Source organism: Molossus molossus, unplaced genomic scaffold, assembly GCF_014108415.1.
Source record: "Molossus molossus isolate mMolMol1 unplaced genomic scaffold, mMolMol1.p scaffold_m16_p_8, whole genome shotgun sequence".
Classification (NCBI taxonomy): Eukaryota; Metazoa; Chordata; class Mammalia; order Chiroptera; family Molossidae; genus Molossus; species Molossus molossus.
In genome coordinates this window covers 26,691,060-26,711,433 of record NW_023425402.1, presented here as the reverse complement: position 1 = coordinate 26,711,433, position 20,374 = coordinate 26,691,060, and the positions used below count along the sequence as shown (strand labels likewise).

The window sequence follows — 20,374 nt, the reverse complement described above, 5'->3', positions numbered from 1 at the left end:
CCAATTTATAATAATTAATCTAACCCCGATTTATGGCATTGGTATGACTTTCCTAGAGAATCATTAGTGAGGATTTATTGAGGGACTGCTCATTAAAAAAAAACCAAAAACCAAAAGTAGTGAATTTTGGTCATGACTAAAATTTAAACAAAACCAATAAAAATTCTTTAAATAATTTTACATGATCTTTATTAAAAATGTGCACAATTCTGTTTTAAAACTTCTTCAATAAAAAGTAGAATTTGAAAATACAGTGGCATCTGTTTAAAATGTTGATGGTAAAGGACAGGACTTTGATGTAGGTGTAGATTACCTATGTTAAACAGACTCGTTTTATATTTAGTTATATTATTGAGGACTTGGCACAAGTGAATTCATGGATGTAAATATGAAGGACTTCGCTATTATAATAGTATTTTCAATTGCCATTATTTGTCTTATATTGCGATAGTCACATTTTTACATTTATATCAAAATTTAATTTTATTGACTAGATTATTAAATATTTGTTAGAAGTGTCAAGTGATTATAACCCCACTTTCCCCAGCTTTCTCTTTCTATTACCAAATTGTGAGCGGAATGGGAAAGAGGTGAGCATAACAATGATACCTACTGCGTCCTTCTCTTTTCATTACGCTGTTATTGAAACTGCTCTTGATGGAGTAGTGCTTAACAAGGTCTTCTGAAGTGACAAATAGTTTAAAGATTTATATAAGTAATGAGCTAGGGGGATATTTGAAGAACTTTTAATAGATGAGACCCACATCTTTCTGTTAATCATTGGATTTTACCCTCAGAGACAGAATTCCGTTCAGAAAGCTCTTTTTTGGTCTCATCTAAAATCTCCCTCACCCCCTAATTTTGAAGACTACATGGAATGGATATTGCTGGTGTCTTTATAAACCAGTGCTCATTTCTTTGACATCATAGTGTGGAGGTTGTCCATAACACATCTTAAATAGAAATGAACTCCAAAAACAAAACAAAAAAAAATGGGTAGCAGTGGGTAGATATAATAAAAATTAGTATGCAAAGTAATTGATTTCTGAATTTATTTAATTTTTTTTACATTATTTGTAATTGTTCAGTTGCAAGATTTATACTGATGTGTAGATTGAGGGAAAAACACATACAAAAATAGGTTTTTGTCTGTATTAACAAAAGGGCAGAACTGGCAGGAAAGGTAGAGGACTCGAACCCAAACCAAACCAGACCTGAACCCATCACCCCAAACCCAAAACAAATGATTATAGAAAGGAGTAACATGCTTTAAAAATTTTAATTTGAAATAGTTAAAAAAGGTTCCTATGACAATGATGAACGTGGGCAGATGAGAATATAAATTATAGCAAGGTGAAACCATGACTAAAATGCCCCCAAATTAAAAAACAAAGAGAAAATTTATCAGTAATATAATTTTTTTTTGATTGATTGTAGATTGTCAACCTGAAAGTTTAGAAGAGAAGTCTTCTTTGTCAAAGAACTAATCAAGTCCATATGAAGTAGACAGATTATTTGTACTACCTAGGGCCAACATTGGTTTGTTTCAAACTCTTCATTATTCTTTTCATTAATATCTTTATAGTTTAAAAAAAAACAGTTAAAAAAGATTAATTATATTTGGCCTTAATGATAACATATTGCCTAAAATTTTTAAATGTTTTTATTGATTTGAGGGAGAGGGAGAGAAATATTGATGTGAGAGAAACATCGATTGGTTACCTCTAGTACCCACCCTGACTGGGGATGAAACCCACAACCTGGCCCTGGCCGGTTTGGCTCAGCGGTTAGAGCATCGGCCTGCGGTCTGGAGAGACCCGGGTTCGGTTCCCGCTAGGGGCGCGTGCTTCGGTTGCAGTTTGTCCCCGGCCCTGGTTGGTCGTGCGGGTGGCAGCCACTCAATGTGTCCCTTCACGTTGATGTCTCTCTCTCTCTCTCTCTTCCTCTCTTTCCCTCCCACTCTATCTGTACAAAAAATGGAAAAATATCCTCGGGTGAGGATAAAAAAAAACAAAAAACAAACAAACAAAAAAAACCCCACAACCTGGGTATGTGCCCTGACCAGGAATTGAACCGGTGACCTTTCAGTGCATGGGTGAAGCTTAACCAACTGAGCCACACTGGCCAACCCAAGCATGACCACTTTTTTTATTACATTCTATAAGGATGTTTCCCCAATATAATTACTTGCACCAGTATAGAGTTTATAGTAATTTAAGTAGAATTTGAGCTGTACAGTACTTTTATTTTTTCATAAGTCTTAAAGAAATAATACTGAAATAAACATGTAATATATAAAACTGTTCAGATAAGTTAACTATTTAATACATTGTTTTTAAGCATTTCTGTGTATTTTAAAAGCATCAGTTTACTTGATGATAATTGATAATGGTGATATATTGATAGATTATTTTTATTTTTTTGAAGTAGAACTATTGAGGCATTCTCCCAAGATAATTTGGTAATTTATTGTTCACAAATGTATTTGTTTGAAGCAAAAAATGGCATTGAAATCATTTTAATTCATTTTCACTGAAGCTGACTGTCCCCTTTCTCTTTACCCAATTCCAGCAAGGCAAAGAGATGATCTCACTGGGGACAAGCCTTCTTTCATTATTGATGTTCCTTTCTAAAGATAGCCAGTTGTTTTCCAGAATACTGTATCCTTTAGATCTAAGATTCCTTTAAGAGCGGACTGAATCCTCCCTGCTATTTTCCTTCTTGCTGCTGTGCTGGGATTCGTGCATTTTACCCATAAACATTCTCTGTAGGTTGCTTTATCCTGAGGGACCTTTCCTCCATTACTGCACACAGATTGAGCCCTCAGCAACTTTATTGTGATTTGGGTTTGCTCAACATAATAGTTTACAAGGTCATATGTTGGTCAGAGATGCTATGTCTTCATTCTGCTTAAAAGCCTTCAGTGGTTCTCTTTGCTTAGTCTAAGCTTTTTGAAATGACATGTAAAGCTGCCATGTCTCCTGGCCCACCTTCCCTACCTCCCTTCTACCTCCCATTTCATTGGTTTCACGACCTGCTTTCCTTCCCTGGGACTCATCCTACAGTTGCATGCATCCTTGCCTTTTTCCTTTGTTCCTGTTCTTCCGTTCACCTGGCACCTTTCCATATCTTAGCTGGGAGGACGTGATTAAAGCGCTCAGGGCTCTCTGAGCCTGCTCTATACTGAAAATTTCTCTCTAAATTTCTACCGTCTTCGACTGCAAGCCTCAAGAGGTGACACTCTCTTATTATTCCATCTTTGTACCCTTAGAAGTTAAATAATTCCCTGACATATAGTGGATGCTCAAAATCTGTTTAGTGACCTGAGTTGTACAGCACGTATACGGTAGCAATATGTTTAAATGTGGAAAGTAAAACTTTTGTCGAATTTGTCTGGAGTAACATCAACCACTACAAAGTCAGACTTTTGAAAAAGGCCATTTTATTTATGTATTTATTTAACTGTTTGTTCTTTATTGACTTTAAAGAGAGAGAGAGGAAGGGAGAGGGAGAGAGAGATAGAAACATTGATGAGAGAGAACATCGATTGGCCACCTCCTGCATGCCCCCACTGGGGATTGGGCCCACAACCTGAGCATGTGCTGTGACCCAGAATCAAACCAGTGACCTCTTGGCGCATGGGTTGATGCTCAACCACTGAGTCACACCAACTGGGCTGAAAAAAGTCCATTTTAAACATTAAATAACTAGCTAGACAATGATCTCATCTTTAAAGTTAAATTAGCCCACATAAAACAAAACAGTGACAAGTTAACACAATAAAAATTTTAGAGTAATATTTTTCATTAGTTAAGTCATTTAAATGATGCAGACCTGGCATAATCTATTCTATTCTCTTTCAAAAATACACTTAAAATATGTGTTGCCTCTTTCATTATCACTGGTACCTGGTTTGGAATCTCTCTCCCGCCAGCCCTCACCCTTGTCTTCTGCATCCTTCCTTTTCTTTCCTTAGGATGCTCTTCTTCAGCAAAGGATTAGTGCCCTCTAGGGGTAAACTGCGGGCGCAGTGCGCACATTTTTAAAAGCACTGCAAAGTTCTGGGAGAATTGTGTGAAATACAGAAAACGATGCTTCCTCCTTCTTATGTAATTCACATTATATAATTTAATCCCAGGATATCTCAGAGTGCTTTTACTTTGCTTATCACTTCCTCTAGCACTATTTATTCAGACAGCGTTTTGTTCCACAGGGAGAAAATGTCCAAAATAAGATGAAAGGCTGTTTTATTAAAAATTGAAAGCAGAAGGTTACGATTATTGGCAGTTAGTGTAGTCATTTGTGAAGGAAAGTTACCAGGCCAGATGTCTGTGACTCAGACCCAGGACAATGTAGAAAACTTTTGTGTGTCAACCTAACTATTTAATTCCTTTTTGTATTTCTCCTAAATTTCAGATATTTCTCCAGAATCCCAGTTTTTTCCTCTCAGTACATCTGCCAGCACTCTTTCCCTATAATGTTGATTTGTAATTTTTTTTTTATCCTCACCCGAGGATATTTTTGCATTTATCTTCAGATAGAGCGGGAGGGAGAGAGGGAGGAAGAGAGAGAAGAAACATCGATGTGAGAGAGACACGGATTGGTTGCCACCTGCTCAACTCCAACCGGGGCCTGGGAAAAACTGCAACTGAGGTGCGTGCCCTTAGTGCAGCAGTTCTCAACCTGCGGGTCGCGACCCTTTTGGGGGTCGAATGACCCTTTTACAGGGGTCGCCTAAGACCATTGGAAAACACATATTTCCGATGGCAATTCATAACAGTAGCAAAATTACAGTTATAAAGTAGCAACAAAAATAATTTTATGGTTGGGGGGTCACCACAACATGAGGAACTGTATTAAAGGGTCGCGGCATTAGGAAGGTCGAGGACCACTGCCTTAGCGGGAACCGAACCCAGGACTCCCCGGTCTGCGGGCCGACGCTCTAACCGCGGAGCCAAACCGGCCAGGGTGATTTGTTATTTTTTAATGAGCATTCTCTTTTATCTCATTCTTTTGTGGTGAGGAGAATGAGCCAAGATTCAAAAAGGTCTTAGCACATGGTCAAGTACCTAGAATCAACTTATCGTGTGTGTTTTCGTTTATTATTGTCAATGATGCTGACATTTGTTTTTCATAGAACAATAAAGATGACAACATCTTATATTTATGTAGCCTTTTTCATATACAGCATTTTTGTAGACCTTCAGAATAATCGCCCCAGACAGGAAAAATAGCTAGTATCACATCACAAGCAAAGACTCAGAAGTTTTTCGAGCATTGCGTGTTCGTCCATTTCTGCCCTGCCCCCCAGATTCCTAAGAAATTAACTAGGCCGAAAGCTTCAGAACAGCTTTCTGTTTGACGTATTTCCTTCTAATTTGACACACTGAATTTTGAAAAGATGAAAACTTTATTTTCAGGTCATAGAATGTTTGTTTTCTAGTTGGAACAGAGGCCTTATACTTTCCAATTGTGATTTTGCAAATGAGAAAATTTAGGCCCGGCGAGTACAGGCAGCCGGTGCTAGTTTGTGGACTTGGTAGAAGCGACACTAAAATGCACGTCTCCGAACTAATTTTCCCTTAAACGTGCTTTCTCTTTTTCTAAGTTTTGATGGTATAATATTACTGTTTTTCTTTTTAAAAACATGCCTAATTTAATTTTATTGTTGCGTAAATATGGAGGAAAATGACACTTCACTTGGGAAAGTTTCCCTGATGTGGGAGGTTTCGCTCAATCTGGCAAAGCAAGCTGTGAAATAGCTGCCCTGTGAAATAAGTGTTCAGAATCACACTCTAGCTTCACTGTCCTGGGGTGGGAAGGACTTAGAAGTGGAGCGAGGAGTGTGATGTGACTCTCACGGGACGTGGGTGGGGCATGTGGGCTCAGGAGGCCAAGCACTGACAGGAGAGACCCCTACTTGGCAGGCTGAACCGAGGTTTTGGGGAATCTTGGATGGTTTGAGTTCTAAAATCACAAGCTTAAATCCGCCTGGTGGAACGGAGGAAGAAGCTACTCCTGGTTGAGGGTTAGCTTGGTGCTAGTGATAACGTGGTTCTGATAACCCTCCACCACCGCAAGGTTTCCGTGGTGTAGGGGAGGGTTTGAGCAGAGGTTTTCTAGCCTCATATCTGTGAATTTTTTTTTATCCTCACCCGAGGACATTTCTTTCCATTTTTTGTTCAGATAGAGTGGGAGGGAGAAAGAGGAAGAGAGAGAGAAACATCGACGTGAAAGGGACACATCGAGTGGCTGCCACCCGCACGACCAACCAGGGCCGGGGACAAACCGCAATCGAGGTACATGCCCTTGGCGGGAACTGAACCCGGGTCTCTCTGGACCACAGGCTGACGCTCTAACCGCTGAACCAAACCGGCCAGGCTGTGAATTTTTATAAAACTTTTTATTTTGAAATGAATACAGACTCACGGAAGCTTTCAAAAATAGTACGCTTGCCTGGCCAGTGTGGCTCAGTGGATAGATTGAGTGTTGTCCCATGGACCGAGAGGTCCTGGTTCGATTCCCGGTTGGGGCACATACTGGGGTTGTGGGCTTGATCCCCAGCTGGGGGCATGTAGGAGGCAGCCAACAGTGTTTCTCACATCGATGTTTCCATCTCTCTCTCCCTTCCTCTCTCTCTGTAAAAAAAAAAAACACAAACAAAAAACAATAAAAACATACTTAAAAAATAGTACCCTTTACTCAGCTTATATCTGAGGATTTTTAATCTGTGGAGTTTGTATTTCTGGCATCCAGATCTTGTGGCCCAGAGAGTAGCAAGACCAACAGGGGGAAAAAGTTGACTCCAGTTGCTGTATCAGGGAGTCATGAAGGTCAGGGCATCACCTGTATTTTTAAAAACTTTAACTCCATGTGGTTGTCCAGGCTTATGTTTATATAGTGTGTTCAAACATGCAATCATTCTGTTTGTCTTCATGGGTTACTAATCTGAAAATTACAGTTTTAGTGTTTTGGTTTTCAATTTAAATTTTGTTTTTAAGTAGTAAGAGAATAAAAATTTTAAAAATCGCTGCATGAACGAATACCACCGAAGAAATGTGTTTTACTTTGTCCCCTTTCTTCTTTGAGTATTAAGAATGACCCAGGGTTCTAGGACCAAACGTTTAATTGCTGTTCTCTGTGTAGGTTCGAAAACATGTGAATGATCTCTATGAAGACTTAAGGGATGGACACAACTTGATCTCTCTCTTAGAGGTTCTTTCGGGAGACACCTTGGTAAGTTGTATATTTCTTAATTTATTTTGAAGAACATGTGCATATGACTAGGATGTTTTCAGCACAGACTGTTCAGAATTTTACAGCATTCATCTTTTGAGCTGCAATTTCTGCCTGGAAAAAAAAAAAAAAGGAGTTCGGGTTGGATTCCTAAGCATTTTCAGACTTTGAATGATGTGACTTTGGGAGATAGAAGCACTTTGATTACCTTGCTTATATAATCAGTTCTATGATTAAATTACTTTTTGTTCTTGCTTTTTTTTGTGTTTTACCTTTGGGTTTTTTTGCTTAGCAGAAGTTGGATGCGTAATATAACCACATATTAAAAGACTCACAAATAGCAAGGAAAGAAACATCGCTTTCCGAAAAATGGTCTAACCCACTCCGCAGGTGTCATTTCCTTTTGTTGTGAACATTACTTCCCCCTTCTTGGTTACCTGTTCTCCTTCATTATGTTCTGTTCATGCTCTTCTTTTCATTTCTGGTCTGTCTGGTGTCTTTGCTGTCCTATCTTCTGTCTGTTATATTCATTAGCCAAGGGAGCGAGATTTTTTGAAGACCTTACGATTGGTGAGTGCAACAGAAGCATGCGAATATGAACAGCATGAGGATGTGGAGGATGAGGATAAGGGGGTAGGTGTCGGCCCCCATAACTCGACTAACCTAGCCGTTACAGTGCGGTGAGCGCTAACGTCATAGACAAGTAACCCACGGGTTCGGGCTCCTTTTTAGAAAACCATAGAAAGGACCAAAACCCACAGTGAGGTGGATGTGTGTGTACCAAGACGTTGGACAAAGGAAATATTTTCTCTTTACATTTATTTTTAGATTACTGTGCACTGCATGGTAATCGAACATAAGCACTTATGGGATAAGATGGCATTTTAGCTAAAGGATTTTATATCGTTACAGGCATCTTGACAACTAGCCTGCTAATTTTTATGCAAAGTTATTCTGCTTCTGGAATTTATATTTCAAATATATATTTCAAAGCAACTATTTATTGCTTTGTTTGAAGGAACTTCTGGAAATGTATTTAATATTTAAGTTTATACTTTAAATCATGCCTGTTGGCAGTGGGTATTTGATGGACATTCTTTACCTACCTTCTGTCTCTGATTTTATTTAGAATGGGGCAAGTTTTTTAAATCTAGAGCCCTGACAGAACTCACAGAGCTGCTTCATCTCTGAGACACCTTGTTGACTGCAGCCCACCTTTGCAAGACTGATACATTTTTTGGCCATCTACATCCCTAGTGCCCCCTGATTTCATCAGAAATTGTGCTTTTTTTTTTGGATCCCATGGGTGAATTCGCCAACATCATTCCTACCTGTTATATAGAACCTAATTTTCCATTCTGTAGTCTGCTGTCTATTTTATTATGGTGCCTTTGGCTTCAGCAACCTATTTATATTTGGGACGCTAAGCTGTCCGTTTTCTTTTTTTCCCTTTGGAAGATATGATGCGGTACATTTCAGCTCCGTTCTTTGTATTTTTGTTAAGCATTTCCCCAGCTCCGTTTCCTTGTTTTCCTCTTGCCAACTCGCAGCATTTCTAAAGGGAAACACATCAAGGAAAGGAATTATAGTTTGTGAGCTTTCCTGAGAGAGTAAATAGTCATGTCCATCCCTAAGCAGTGGGAAACTCTGATAGAGTCCAACCGATTTTGTGAAAAACACTAAAATAAAATAAAGAGGAAATATATTATATGGTTTTTATTGCTTTTCTCTCTTCCTCTGTCATGGTTAAGTAAAACTCCACTATCTTTCTCCTTCTTGGTGACTTTTTTATACTAATTGCATGCTACTTTACCTCATTTTCATTTACATGCCATACATATATAATTATAAGAATCATCTTGATAATGAAGTTTATTGAGAAGGGAAAATGGTATTTAATTATTCTTGTGCTTCCATAGCTTAATCACGATAGGCTAGAAGTGTAGCTTAGTGAATATGAGAAGTCTATATGTTCTATGTTATTTTCTCTTTTCCTTTGTTTAAATAAAACATTGGAATCAAGCATCTGTTTAGATAAAACACATTTGGAAAAATCCCTACTGGTTTAAATTCAATCCCAGATAATACAGGAAAATTAGAACTCCCTTTAAAAACTGTAATGCATTTACCCAAACAGTAAATACTGCTTTGACATGTTGAGATGAGTATAAAGTATATTTATATGGCATATTTAGCATGGTCAGTGGTATCAGAAACTAGTGTTTTTATACTCTGCATTTTTCTATTCTTAGCCCAGAGAAAAAGGTCGGATGCGTTTTCACAGACTGCAGAATGTACAAATTGCACTTGACTATTTGAAAAGACGCCAGGTATGATGTTTTTTAAATACTGTAATCATGTAGACATATGTAAATCTACACAAAATCATGTCAGGAAATGAATAGGTTAAATTTGACTATGCACTGTAATCATTATACTTATGCTTTTATGAGACAAATATTTTAAAATGTTTTTTAAACATTTTCTCCAAAGAAAAGAAAGTTAATAGTAGGTGTAAGCTTAGAGCAATTGTAAGTTGCTACATTTACATTTGAATAAGAGCTACTGATTTTCCATCTATCGAAATTAGAGTGCTTTTGCCTAGAAAGTTAGTGACAGAATGGTAAGAATGTCTATGAACAGTTCTTAGTAGTAGGGAGGCAATACCTTAATTTTATACTTAGTTAATAAAATTATTTTGATAAAAATAGTTTGTATAATACTTAAAAAAACTTAAAATTAATATTAAATAGTGATGAGGCAATAGTCAATTTTTTTATAAGTAGAGAATACGGGGTAATTTATAAGTGGTTAAAAATAAAACAACATTTCTGACAACAGCCTCCAACTGCCTTGAGGTTTCAGAAGAAATCAAGGAAAAGAGTGAACACCGCATTGGATTTGATTTTGGTAGCATTGTGTATTATAGTGCTATAACCCAAATAATCGGTAACTTTCAATTAGTAGAAAAAGAAGAACAAGACATTCAGGAGAACTGAAAGTTGCTGAAAACAATGGGAAATCAGAGGAGGCAACAATTTTGCTTTTTAATGGAGCAGGAAAAAGGAAGGGAGGCAGGGAAATACTGTCTTTTATTAGTTCTTCATTTAGGCTAATATGAGTATTGAAATGCTTTTAGTTTTAAAAATCTAGTAAATATTATGTGCTTAAATACTTTAAATGTTATTGGTATTTACCTTATTATTTTTAATTCTAGTGGAAGTTTCCAGAAGGATTAATGGCTACTTATATCTCTTATATGAAATGTTTTGGGCAGTATTTTGTCTATGAAGGAAAATGTTAGATATTATTGTATTTAATTTTGGGTATTCAATTTATGATATTTAATTTTTTTTGACAATCCAGGAGGTAAACTTTAGATGTCATCATTACATTTATTTACCTGAATGCATAATATGGCAGTTAATAAGCTTTAAGTCTGATATATATATGTAAATTTGAACAGCCTTCCAAATGTCTAGCTACTCATGTATGTCCTTATCTTGCTAACAGTTTGTTTTAGAGAAATAGAAAAATAATTCTAATTTTTATTCAACCCTTTGTGAAGGTAGTGTGAGAAAGTTTTAAAAATTATTTTATGCCCTGCTGTAGTGGCTCAGTGGTTGAGCGTCGACCCATGCATCAAGAGGTCGTGGGTTCAATTCTCGGTCAGGGCACATGCCCAGGTTGTGGATCAGATCCCCAGTGGGGGTCATGCAGGAGGCAGCTGATCCATCAATATTTCTCTCTCTCATTTCTCTCTCTCAAATCAATAAAATAAATAAATACATAAAAATTATTTTATGGTTCTGAACAGTTTCCTACTTAACTGTAAAATAAAGCTTATTTTCAAAAGACAAATTTCCAATTTTAAAAATCGCAAATATGTAAGACTTCTCACTTGAGTTGTATTTTTGTTTTGACAAATGAGCAGTTTTATTACTTGATTTAGAAGACAAAAAACCAAAATAATATCCACTATTCTTTGTGGATACTTTATAGCTTGCAATCTAAAATGAATGAAGATAGGGGGTAAAACAATAGTTTGAGGATTGCTAATATTTAAATCATTCAGTATTTTTTTCTTTGTATAATTTAGAATCACTTTTATGTAGGTAAAGATAAGTCATTTGATGGTTTGAAAAATAGTTTGTTTTATCTCTTCTTCACTTATAAAACAGGTGAAATTAGTGAATATTAGAAATGATGACATAACAGATGGAAATCCCAAATTGACATTGGGATTAATATGGACAATAATTTTGCACTTTCAGGTAAGCTTGCTTGTTCTTGATTGTCATTTCTTTTAGCCTCTTATTGCTAGTTTTCAAATGGTTCACATCAAAGGTGAATTATGCATTCATATCCTATGGATGAAAATAAATTTTAGGCTTCTTTTCTTAAATGATATATTTGTATTATTCCTTTCAAATAACTACTTGTGAACCTGGTACCACATTTCTTGTTCTTAATTGTTTTTCGGACAATGCTCGTAATCTCGGAGTTGGATGACAAGATTCTTTTTACTTGAATGCAGACATATTTTTTTTTGTTTATTGTAAAGTATTACCTGATTTAGATATATGAAAATATTATTACTCAATCTGTAATTTAGAATGCTTTTCATTGATATTACGGTTTCTTGACGATGCAAACATTTTTCTCTTATTGACAGACACTAGATGGCAGTATAATCATGATAAAGCCATCTCCTGAGTTAGTATTCAAGTTTTGTGTAGAGCTGTACTTTTTCCAACTGGATTTGAAGAGAGTAAATGTAAATAAATAAAAATTTATTAACTGTGAATTATTATTTAACAAACTTGAGGGCTGATTTTGATTTTCAGCTTTTGTAAACTGATACATTTTTTAAAAAGTCATCTTCATTGGAAGAGCTGAGTCCTAGTTCTGGAACTTGCTCTGGTTTATGAACCCGATGCCTGCTCGCAGTGTTCTGCGCGCCGCACGGGGCCTGGTGACGGTGGCACACGGCACATCTCACTGCTTGCCCCCTGTGCCGCCCCCTGGAGAGAGGAGGGAGAGCTTGCCAGCTGTAGAAAGGAGCTGAGGTTTTGAACCAGATTTTGCAAGGAGTTAGATTTCTTTCTTATTTTTAAAAAATTTGACTGGGACGTAGAGTTTGTAAGGGAATGGTGGAAAATGATGCACCTGGGGCTCATTTGGGAACAGGGTAAATCTGACAGGTATGGATTGCGGCAGGAAGTAGAGTGTAGGTGGGTTCCAGGTTCTGAACAGGCAGTTGAGCGAAGTTGCAGCAACCAGAAATCCGAGGAGCAGACTCAGGTATCAGGAGACCGAGGTAACCAGGTGGGAGGCGGCCAGACTATAGGGCGACTAATACAGGGGAATGTCCACTCAGCTGGGCACTGAGATCAGGGAGATCCAGTAACAGGAACTAGAGGCAGGACCCTGAAGGTTTCCCTTTATAGAGGACTCCATCCTCAGGGGACCCAAGATGCTGGGCACTAAACCAAGACAGGAATTTGGGCATGGAGCCAGAACTTGTTACCAGAATTGGGTAAAGACTCGGTAGAACTGGCAAAACGCTTATTCCACATGGAGTTCCTTGGCTGCTTTCTCAGGGATTCTTTAATTAGCCCCAAGTGGATCAGGTCCCTTAACTTTTACTAGGGTTGAAACTGCAAGAACCCCACTTTGGAGGGTTAGAGGCCTATGGGGACAGAGACCCAATCACTTCATTACTGAATAAGCTGGTGACAGGCTCTGCTTTGAATGTCAGAGTAAATCCCAGGGGGCAGTGGGAAAACACTCAGGTTTTGGAGAGAGGCAGAGCTAAATTTCGTTGTTGGCTCTTTTACTTATGGCTGCGATGGCACTGAATAAGTCACTTAGTCACTCTGAACCTGAAAAATAATCAATTCTATGTAAAAGAAATAGAAATGAGCAGAGTCCATAGTCAGGGAGATAATCTAAGAAGCTGAGGTAGTGATCTCTGCATAGAGAGATAAAGGCCAAGACTCCAGATCAGGATGAAAAATTGAATCCAAGAGATGACATTTTGAAGGAAGAAAGAAAAGGACTTGGTGACAGTGAATAGAGGATGAAGGAAAAATATGACTTTAAACTTTCAGCCTGGGAGAAAAAGCACACCAACACCAACCAACCAACCAACCAACCAACCAACCAACCAAAACCAAACTAATGAGAGAAATGGGTATGATGGTAAGGGAAAAACCAAAGACCTAGTGGGTTCAATGGCATAGTGAGACATCCCGTCCATTTGTGAGTAGAGCTAAGCTGAGAAGTTAAAAGTGCAGATAAACTTGGGAATTACCAGTGTAGAAGTGGCCATTGAATCTATCAGAGACAAGGGGTCTTTAGAGGACCCCAAGAGAGGAGCATACATGGAGAGTGAGCATACATGGAGAGTGAGCAAAGGACATAAACTTGGGGGGAGGCCCATGATTGGGGTTCAGGAAGAAGGAGATCCATTTGGGGATACAGAAAAGGAAATCTGATGCATGGGTGAAACAACAAGGAAATGTAGTGTTAATGAAATCAAGGGAAGACAATTTCAGGTAGAAAGGAACAGTGGGCAGTACCAAATGTTGTTAGGGATCGTGAGAACTTTAGGACTGAGTACAGGTTAACAGCTTTGTGTACAAGGCAGACATTGGAGACCATGGAGAAAATACTCCCAAGCTACTGGGAGCAGAAACCAGAATAAATAATGGACCAAAATGTCAGTAAATGGTTGTGAATTAGAAGTAGTATGTTTAGACCTTGAGTTTGAGGAAATTTAAGTGAAAGGTCATTCAAAAAGAATTATATATCAAGAAAGCCCTTTGAGTTTCAGGTGTCTTTGGAAGAGAGAGGAGGACCAGCCACAGAAGAACTAAAAAGAAGTTTTGCTTCTAATAGGATCCTGTAGCCTGTATTATGGAATCCAGTATATTTTAGGACCTGAATTACAAGATAATGGCTGTTGAATTTTTATCATCAGTTTTAAAAAATTAGACCAAGATCTATTTAAAATGAAACACATCAATGTTTTGGTAAATGTTCCTTTATTTAGATGAAATGACTTTTCTTAGCACTATGAGAATTAAAGATTAGAATGATTTTCCTGGTTATGCCAAGATATAAGGCTATTTATAGCAGTGATAATCATTCTCTCTCAAAGTGACTGGGCTTTTTTCGCCCCTCTCTATATATTTTACATAAACAAGGGAAGTAATTTAAGAAGACCAGTTTATTTACTTCTAAACTACCTGTTATGAGTGCCACAAATTGAATTTCTTTTCTAATCAGGCTGGCTGAAGGTAAGAATTGTCAACACAGTGGTTCTATATCATTAGCCACCATGGGCTAGATCCAGAGATACTAAGAAAATGAAGTGTGTTGTTCTGTCCATTGGGAGAATGTTCATGAAACTGACTATGATCTAGGGTGATGAATCTATTGCAATGGAAATAAAAATAGGGATGTAGAGGAAGGAGTGCTGTAGTAGGATCAGGAAGGTGTTAGAGAATAAGAGACATTTTCACTGTTCTTAGAGATTGGTATTGCAAGATGATTGCCAGCTGCCAGGCAGAGTCAAGTTGGGCGTTTCTGAGGGAGGGTGGTGTGCAATGGCCTGAGAGCGGACAGTTGCTCAGTGTGGCTGGGTTGGAGGCAGGGCAGGTGGTGTGCTAATCACTGGCTGCGCCTCTATCCTGTCAGTGCAGATATGAGCCGTTCTACTTTTAAATTCTTGAGTAATGTTTTATTTTCATGGAAGACACCGAAAATCAAATTAAAAAGGAATAAACAGCCCGGCCAGTGTGACTCAGTGGACTGAGCATTGTCCCATGGACTGAGGAATCCCGGTTTGATTGACGGTCAGGGCACACGCCCGGGTTGCGGGCTTGGTCCCCGGGAGGGGGCGGGGTGCTAGAGGAGGCCGATTGATTCTCACATCAATGTTTCTCTCTCTCTCCCCCTTTCTCTCTTCCTAAAAAGTCAATAAAAACATATTTTTAAGAAAAGAACAAACAAACAGCCCTGGGTGGTTTGGCTCAGTGGTTAAGCATTGGCCCCGTCGACTGAAGAGTTGCAGGTTCGATTCCAGTCATGGGCACATACCTCAGTTGAGGTTCGGTCCTGGACTTGGTTGGGGTCGAGAAGGAGGCAACCAATCCATGTGTCTCTCCCTCGTCAATGTTCTTTTCTCTCTCTCTCCTACTCTATCTGAAGATAAATGGGAAAAAAAGTGTGCTGGGGTGAGGATTAAAAAAAAAAAAAGAACAAGCAATCAAACAAACCAGAGGCTTTATTTTTGCCAGGTTGACCTCTAGGATATTCAGTTTTTGCCACTGAAGAATGTTTAATTATCTCTTTAAATGGTTAAAGAAAAGCTTACCATGCAGGCCTATTATTGACAAATATCAACAACATTGCTAATTTGACTGTTTAATGACATTCTTATCTAGAAAAACATAGTTTTAGCTTTTTAAAAAACTTTTTTATTGAATTTATTGGGGTAACATTGGTTAATAAAATTATACAAGTTTCAGGTAATACAATTCTATAATACATCATCTGTATGTTGTATTGTATGTTTACCACCCCAAGTCAAATCTCCTTCCATCATCATTTCTACACCCTCTACCCTCTTCTACCTCCCTCCACCCCCTTTTTCCTTTGGTAATTACCATACTGAGTTTTATCTTTTGGTTAGTCCAAATACTGCCTAGACAATCATCAATTTATTTTTATTAGTCAGATGATTTCTGCTTACATGTAAGTCTAGTCATGCCATACTAATTTCCTTCTTACCATATCTATGACTCAGCATTAGAAATATGCACACCTTAATCAGGTTTCATGCTAGCTTATTGTTTTCACCGGAAGGCCTTAGAAAAACTGCATAATATTTAACCAGGGTACAATTATAAAAGTTACGTATAAAGTTTAACTGCCCTAATTCACATATGAGAACACACAGTGTTTCTTTTGGCTAAGTGTTCCATGCTTTAAGCCATAAAACATCCATTTGCTTATATGAAAATCCTAATGAACACATAATGGAAATGGCTTGGAAATTTATGTCATAGGAAAAATATTACAAACAATTTTAAAAGATTTATTTTAGAAACTTTTAATAGAGTCATTGAGGCATTTCGCATTTATTGTATCTCCTTTAGCTATTAAGTTGTCTTGTTATTGTTTTATGGCTGCTGTTTTGAATCAGAGTCTTAATGTAATTTACAGAGATTTCTGAGTTTTGTTTCAAGCGCCAAAATTAGTGGGTGTTTCTTAAGGAAAAAAAAAGGTTATATGGTAGAGACTCTCTGAAACTAAATTGCAAGGGCACTTTGCTAAATAAATGTCTCCTAACTGGTATTTGCTTTCTGTTTGCACTCAGATTGGTTGAACCACCAATGGTTTCAAAGGTTAATGCAAACTTTGGTAGTGTAGCTACAGTTCAGAAAACTGAAAGTTAAAGTGAGGATCAGAATCTTCTTGTATAATAAAGCTCCGGGTTTGCCTCGTGAGCTCTTCGGCGTTGTAATTTGACAGTGAGCAGTACTGTTTGTCTAAGAGCATTGGTGGCCAGAAATAAGCCACACTGTCTAATGAGACACAGGGACGCAGCTGGGCAGGATGCCATGGCATTTCTTGCGTGTGCCTTTCTCATAAGCAAAATGGCCTCACGCTGAAGAGGATGGTCATAAAGTCTGAGGAATTAGAGGTCAGAGCGGGATTCTCGGATTTCATGGAGAAGATCTAAGTAAGCCCTGGCTTTGGAAATGAGTGAATCCGGGGAACTGTGATTTCCTGCATATCAAATGGGGAATGTCTGTGGATGTGTCAGAGCTGCGAAGGAAGAACAGTACTTAGATCCTACCAAAACTCCTTTGAGCCCTGAAAAATATTCTCCTGGAAGAAAATATTTCAGAAGGAAACCGATCAAGAAAATTGCGGATGACGCAGAGCCCGTGGAGCCAAAGAATGAAAATGAAGGCAAGAAGAGGAGCAGCATTCAGCTCTCAGGAGAACAGCCAGCTCTTTTCTGCAGGGGACTGGTACGGGAAGAATCCGTTACCCCAGACCTCACCCGGGAAGATGGTATTCAGCGAGGGAGGACAGAAGTACTGGCTGTGAAACAGACACTTCTGCCGGCTGCTGCAACCAGTGGGTCTCAGCATGTGAACATTGCTCCTGCTAAAGGCAGTGAAACAGAAGTCAAAGTTAGTGAACTGGATGAAAGGATTTCAGAAAAACACAGCGCTCCGAGTAGTGCAAAGAGGAAGAAAGATTTAGAGGATGTCAACACAAGAGAAATAACATTCCAGAGCAAAACTGATCTTTTTTCTTTCCAAAAGGCAGCCAGCTTAAGTTCCATTCACAGTGGGACAGAGAGATCATTTGAAAAAAGTGGGTTCTCTGCAGACCCATCAAAAAATTATAGCAGTGGTCAAGAAAAGCAAAACACTGAGAGATTTTGCCCTCATGCAATACACCATTTTCAGTTTGAAAAAAAGAGATGTCATTCTCTCTGTACTAATGTGCCCTCTACTTCCAAGGACACAAGTGAAAATGAGGTAAGTGAACCGTGGAGCCTGAGTTTAAGGTGTAAATAAGTACACCAGGTGCTCACATCTTACTGAGGTTCTGCAATTTGTCTTTTTTTTAAAGTTATTTTTTAATTTGTTTATGTGAAAGCTGTAGAGTTCTTGGTGCATTTCATTTGTAGCCTTAGGTTTGATTATTACGATTTTATTTTTTGTGACATCACCGTCTTTAATCATACTTTAATTTCAAAAGCCTATACATTTTTGTTATTCTTGGACTATCTCTTTAAGAGAATGCACATCTTTTGAATTTCTTTAGCTCATGTTTCTTGACCTGTCCTATGGACTAGCCTTGGGAAACTTATCTGCACTGTAGGTAAAAATTAAATCAGAAAGCAGTCATGACAAGACAATAGCTTCAAGATAAATGCATGGAGGATACAATATAATTATTAGTACTGACTTGCTAATCAGTAAGTTTGAAAGCCAAATTCTAGTTCTCTGTTTTTGTATACAGAAACACTCACATAATTGCTTTCAAGTCTTTGTGTGTGTATGTTTGGGGCGAGAGGCACAGATGAAATTGCCCTAATCTATTCTGTGTCTTTGTTACTTGAGTTATTCCCTGACCCCAGTATAAAATCAGAATCTTTTGGGCAACATGTCATAGGAATTTGAATACAATACCGACTGCCAGAAATTTGAGTGAGATCTTTATTCCTAACACTGATGTTTAGCTTTAGACAACTTACTTCTCTGGGGTTTTTAGTTCTTTAAAATGTAACTGAGTGCCCTGCTGGAATGGTTCAGTTGGTTGAGCATTGCCCTGTGCAAGGTTCCTGGTTCGATTCCCAGTCAGGGCACATACTTCGGTTGTGGATTTGATCTCCTGTTGGGGCATGTATGGAAGGCAACTGATTGATGTTTCTCTCTCACATCGATGTTTCTCTCTGTCTCTCTGTCTCTCTGTCTCTCTCCCTCTCCCTCAGGTGAGGATTAAAAACAAAGTAAGTGAGAATTCATTTATTCGCCTCAGAAGTGCATTATCCAAGCAATCTCCTCTACATGTTACTAGTTGGAAGTTGATGGCTTTTTAAAAAAGCTATTTCTAACTTGGTCTGTTTGCAAAAAAATCTGGACATAGTGGTATATGTGATGTTAAACAATCTTGGCCAGGTCATTATATCATTTTCAAAGTGACAAGATGAGGTTTTTATTAGGGTCCGTGTGCATAATCATCATTGGCCTTAGCTGCTGGTTCTCCTGAGGTGTTCCTGTTTATATACACCACCACACCTTGCCAATATTATGTCATCGATTCTATTTACATTTCACAGTGGCTACATTTTAAAAAGAAAGCATCCAGTGTATGCTTTCAATTCCCAGGCAAGGGCACATGCCTGGGTTTCAAGCTTCATCCCCAGTAGGGGGCATGCAGGAGGCAGCCGATCGGTGTTGCCCTCTCATAATTGATGTTTCTGTCTCTCTCTCCTTCTCCCTTCCTCTCTCTATGTATACAAAAAATCCATTAAAAAAAAAAAAAGAAAAGAAAGCATCCAGTCTATGTCATCATCTATGTAGGTCTGGTATAGAGGTCAATGCAAGAGGAAGTGACCTGGTTGCCACATGTTTATGAGTGAAACCACTTGGTTTGCTCACATATGTTTTCCAACTGTTTTTTGCATAATTTGGATTCAAGTAAGCCTTACATGTTTTCATTAATGGAAACTCTTAAAATCTGTTTCCTCATTGGTACATAAGTCTTTTTATCCTTTCAAATTGTGTATCTAATAATTTTTGAAACTTCAATGAAAAATGCATGTGAAAATTAGTTATAAAACTGCCATTCAAATTTGTAAAGTAATTGTGATATAGATATATTACAAAGTCTCCTATCTTTTAAGTAAAAGCTGAATGGTATAGTCTTAATATATCTGAGGAGTTTGATGTCTCACTTTCTTGTAGTCCAGATAAAGACTGTTTATTTGGTGCCATATAGAGTCAGAGTTGACACCTTAGCTACTGCTCTTAGGACATTCTTCCTGTTACCTTGGAGATGTTTGACTCTGTTTGCTTCTTTATCTTTGGTTAGAACTTTGCACAGAGATCCATTATTTTGCATTGGAGTCTACATTTTTCACTGGAGAATTAGATGCAAATGAGAGCGTTTAGCTCTTGATTAGTATTACATTCCAGAAACGGGCTGTTAGCCCCTATTCCTTGTATTTGTTCCTTCAAGAACTTTTTCATATCCTCACCATTTGATTTATTCTTACTCTGAGAGATTAGTATGCACGGTTGGGCTTGATGACTTTTGTGTTAACTTCCAAGTAGAACAGTGTGCAGTTCTTTGAACTTTTCTTAACCTTAGACTTAGTTCAGGCCTCTGACTTGAAGTTTACTGATCCTGTGAAATTTGTCCTTCTTACTATAGGGGACCGCCTATCTCCTCTTTAAATCCTTGCAATCGTATGCTGACCTGGAGTGGCCCTCCAGGTTCAGGGTTCTGTGGAGGGGCTCAACCAGCCTCTCCTTGAGCGCCTGAATAATAGAAATCTCATAACATATTTTTTCTAGGATAAGGAGGTATAAATAAATAA

General features: G+C 38.1%; 1 protein-coding gene across 7 annotated transcripts in view; it reads left to right on the top strand.

Annotated features, from left to right (window-relative positions):
• DST (dystonin) overlaps nt 1–20,374 on the top strand; it is a 432,181-nt gene that overhangs the window by 207,922 nt on the left and 203,885 nt on the right. For 5 of the 7 annotated variants that reach the window (XM_036248926.1, XM_036248928.1, XM_036248927.1 and 2 more), the window contains 3 exons: nt 7,147–7,236; nt 9,489–9,566; nt 11,418–11,510. In XM_036248926.1, coding sequence (XP_036104819.1) covers nt 7,147–7,236; nt 9,489–9,566; nt 11,418–11,510 — 261 coding nt within the window. Of the gene's footprint in view, nt 1–7,146; nt 7,237–7,770; nt 7,870–9,488; nt 9,567–11,417; nt 11,511–20,374 lie in introns of all 7 variants that reach the window. The other 2 variants (XM_036248924.1, XM_036248923.1) reach the window with 1 other exon arrangement.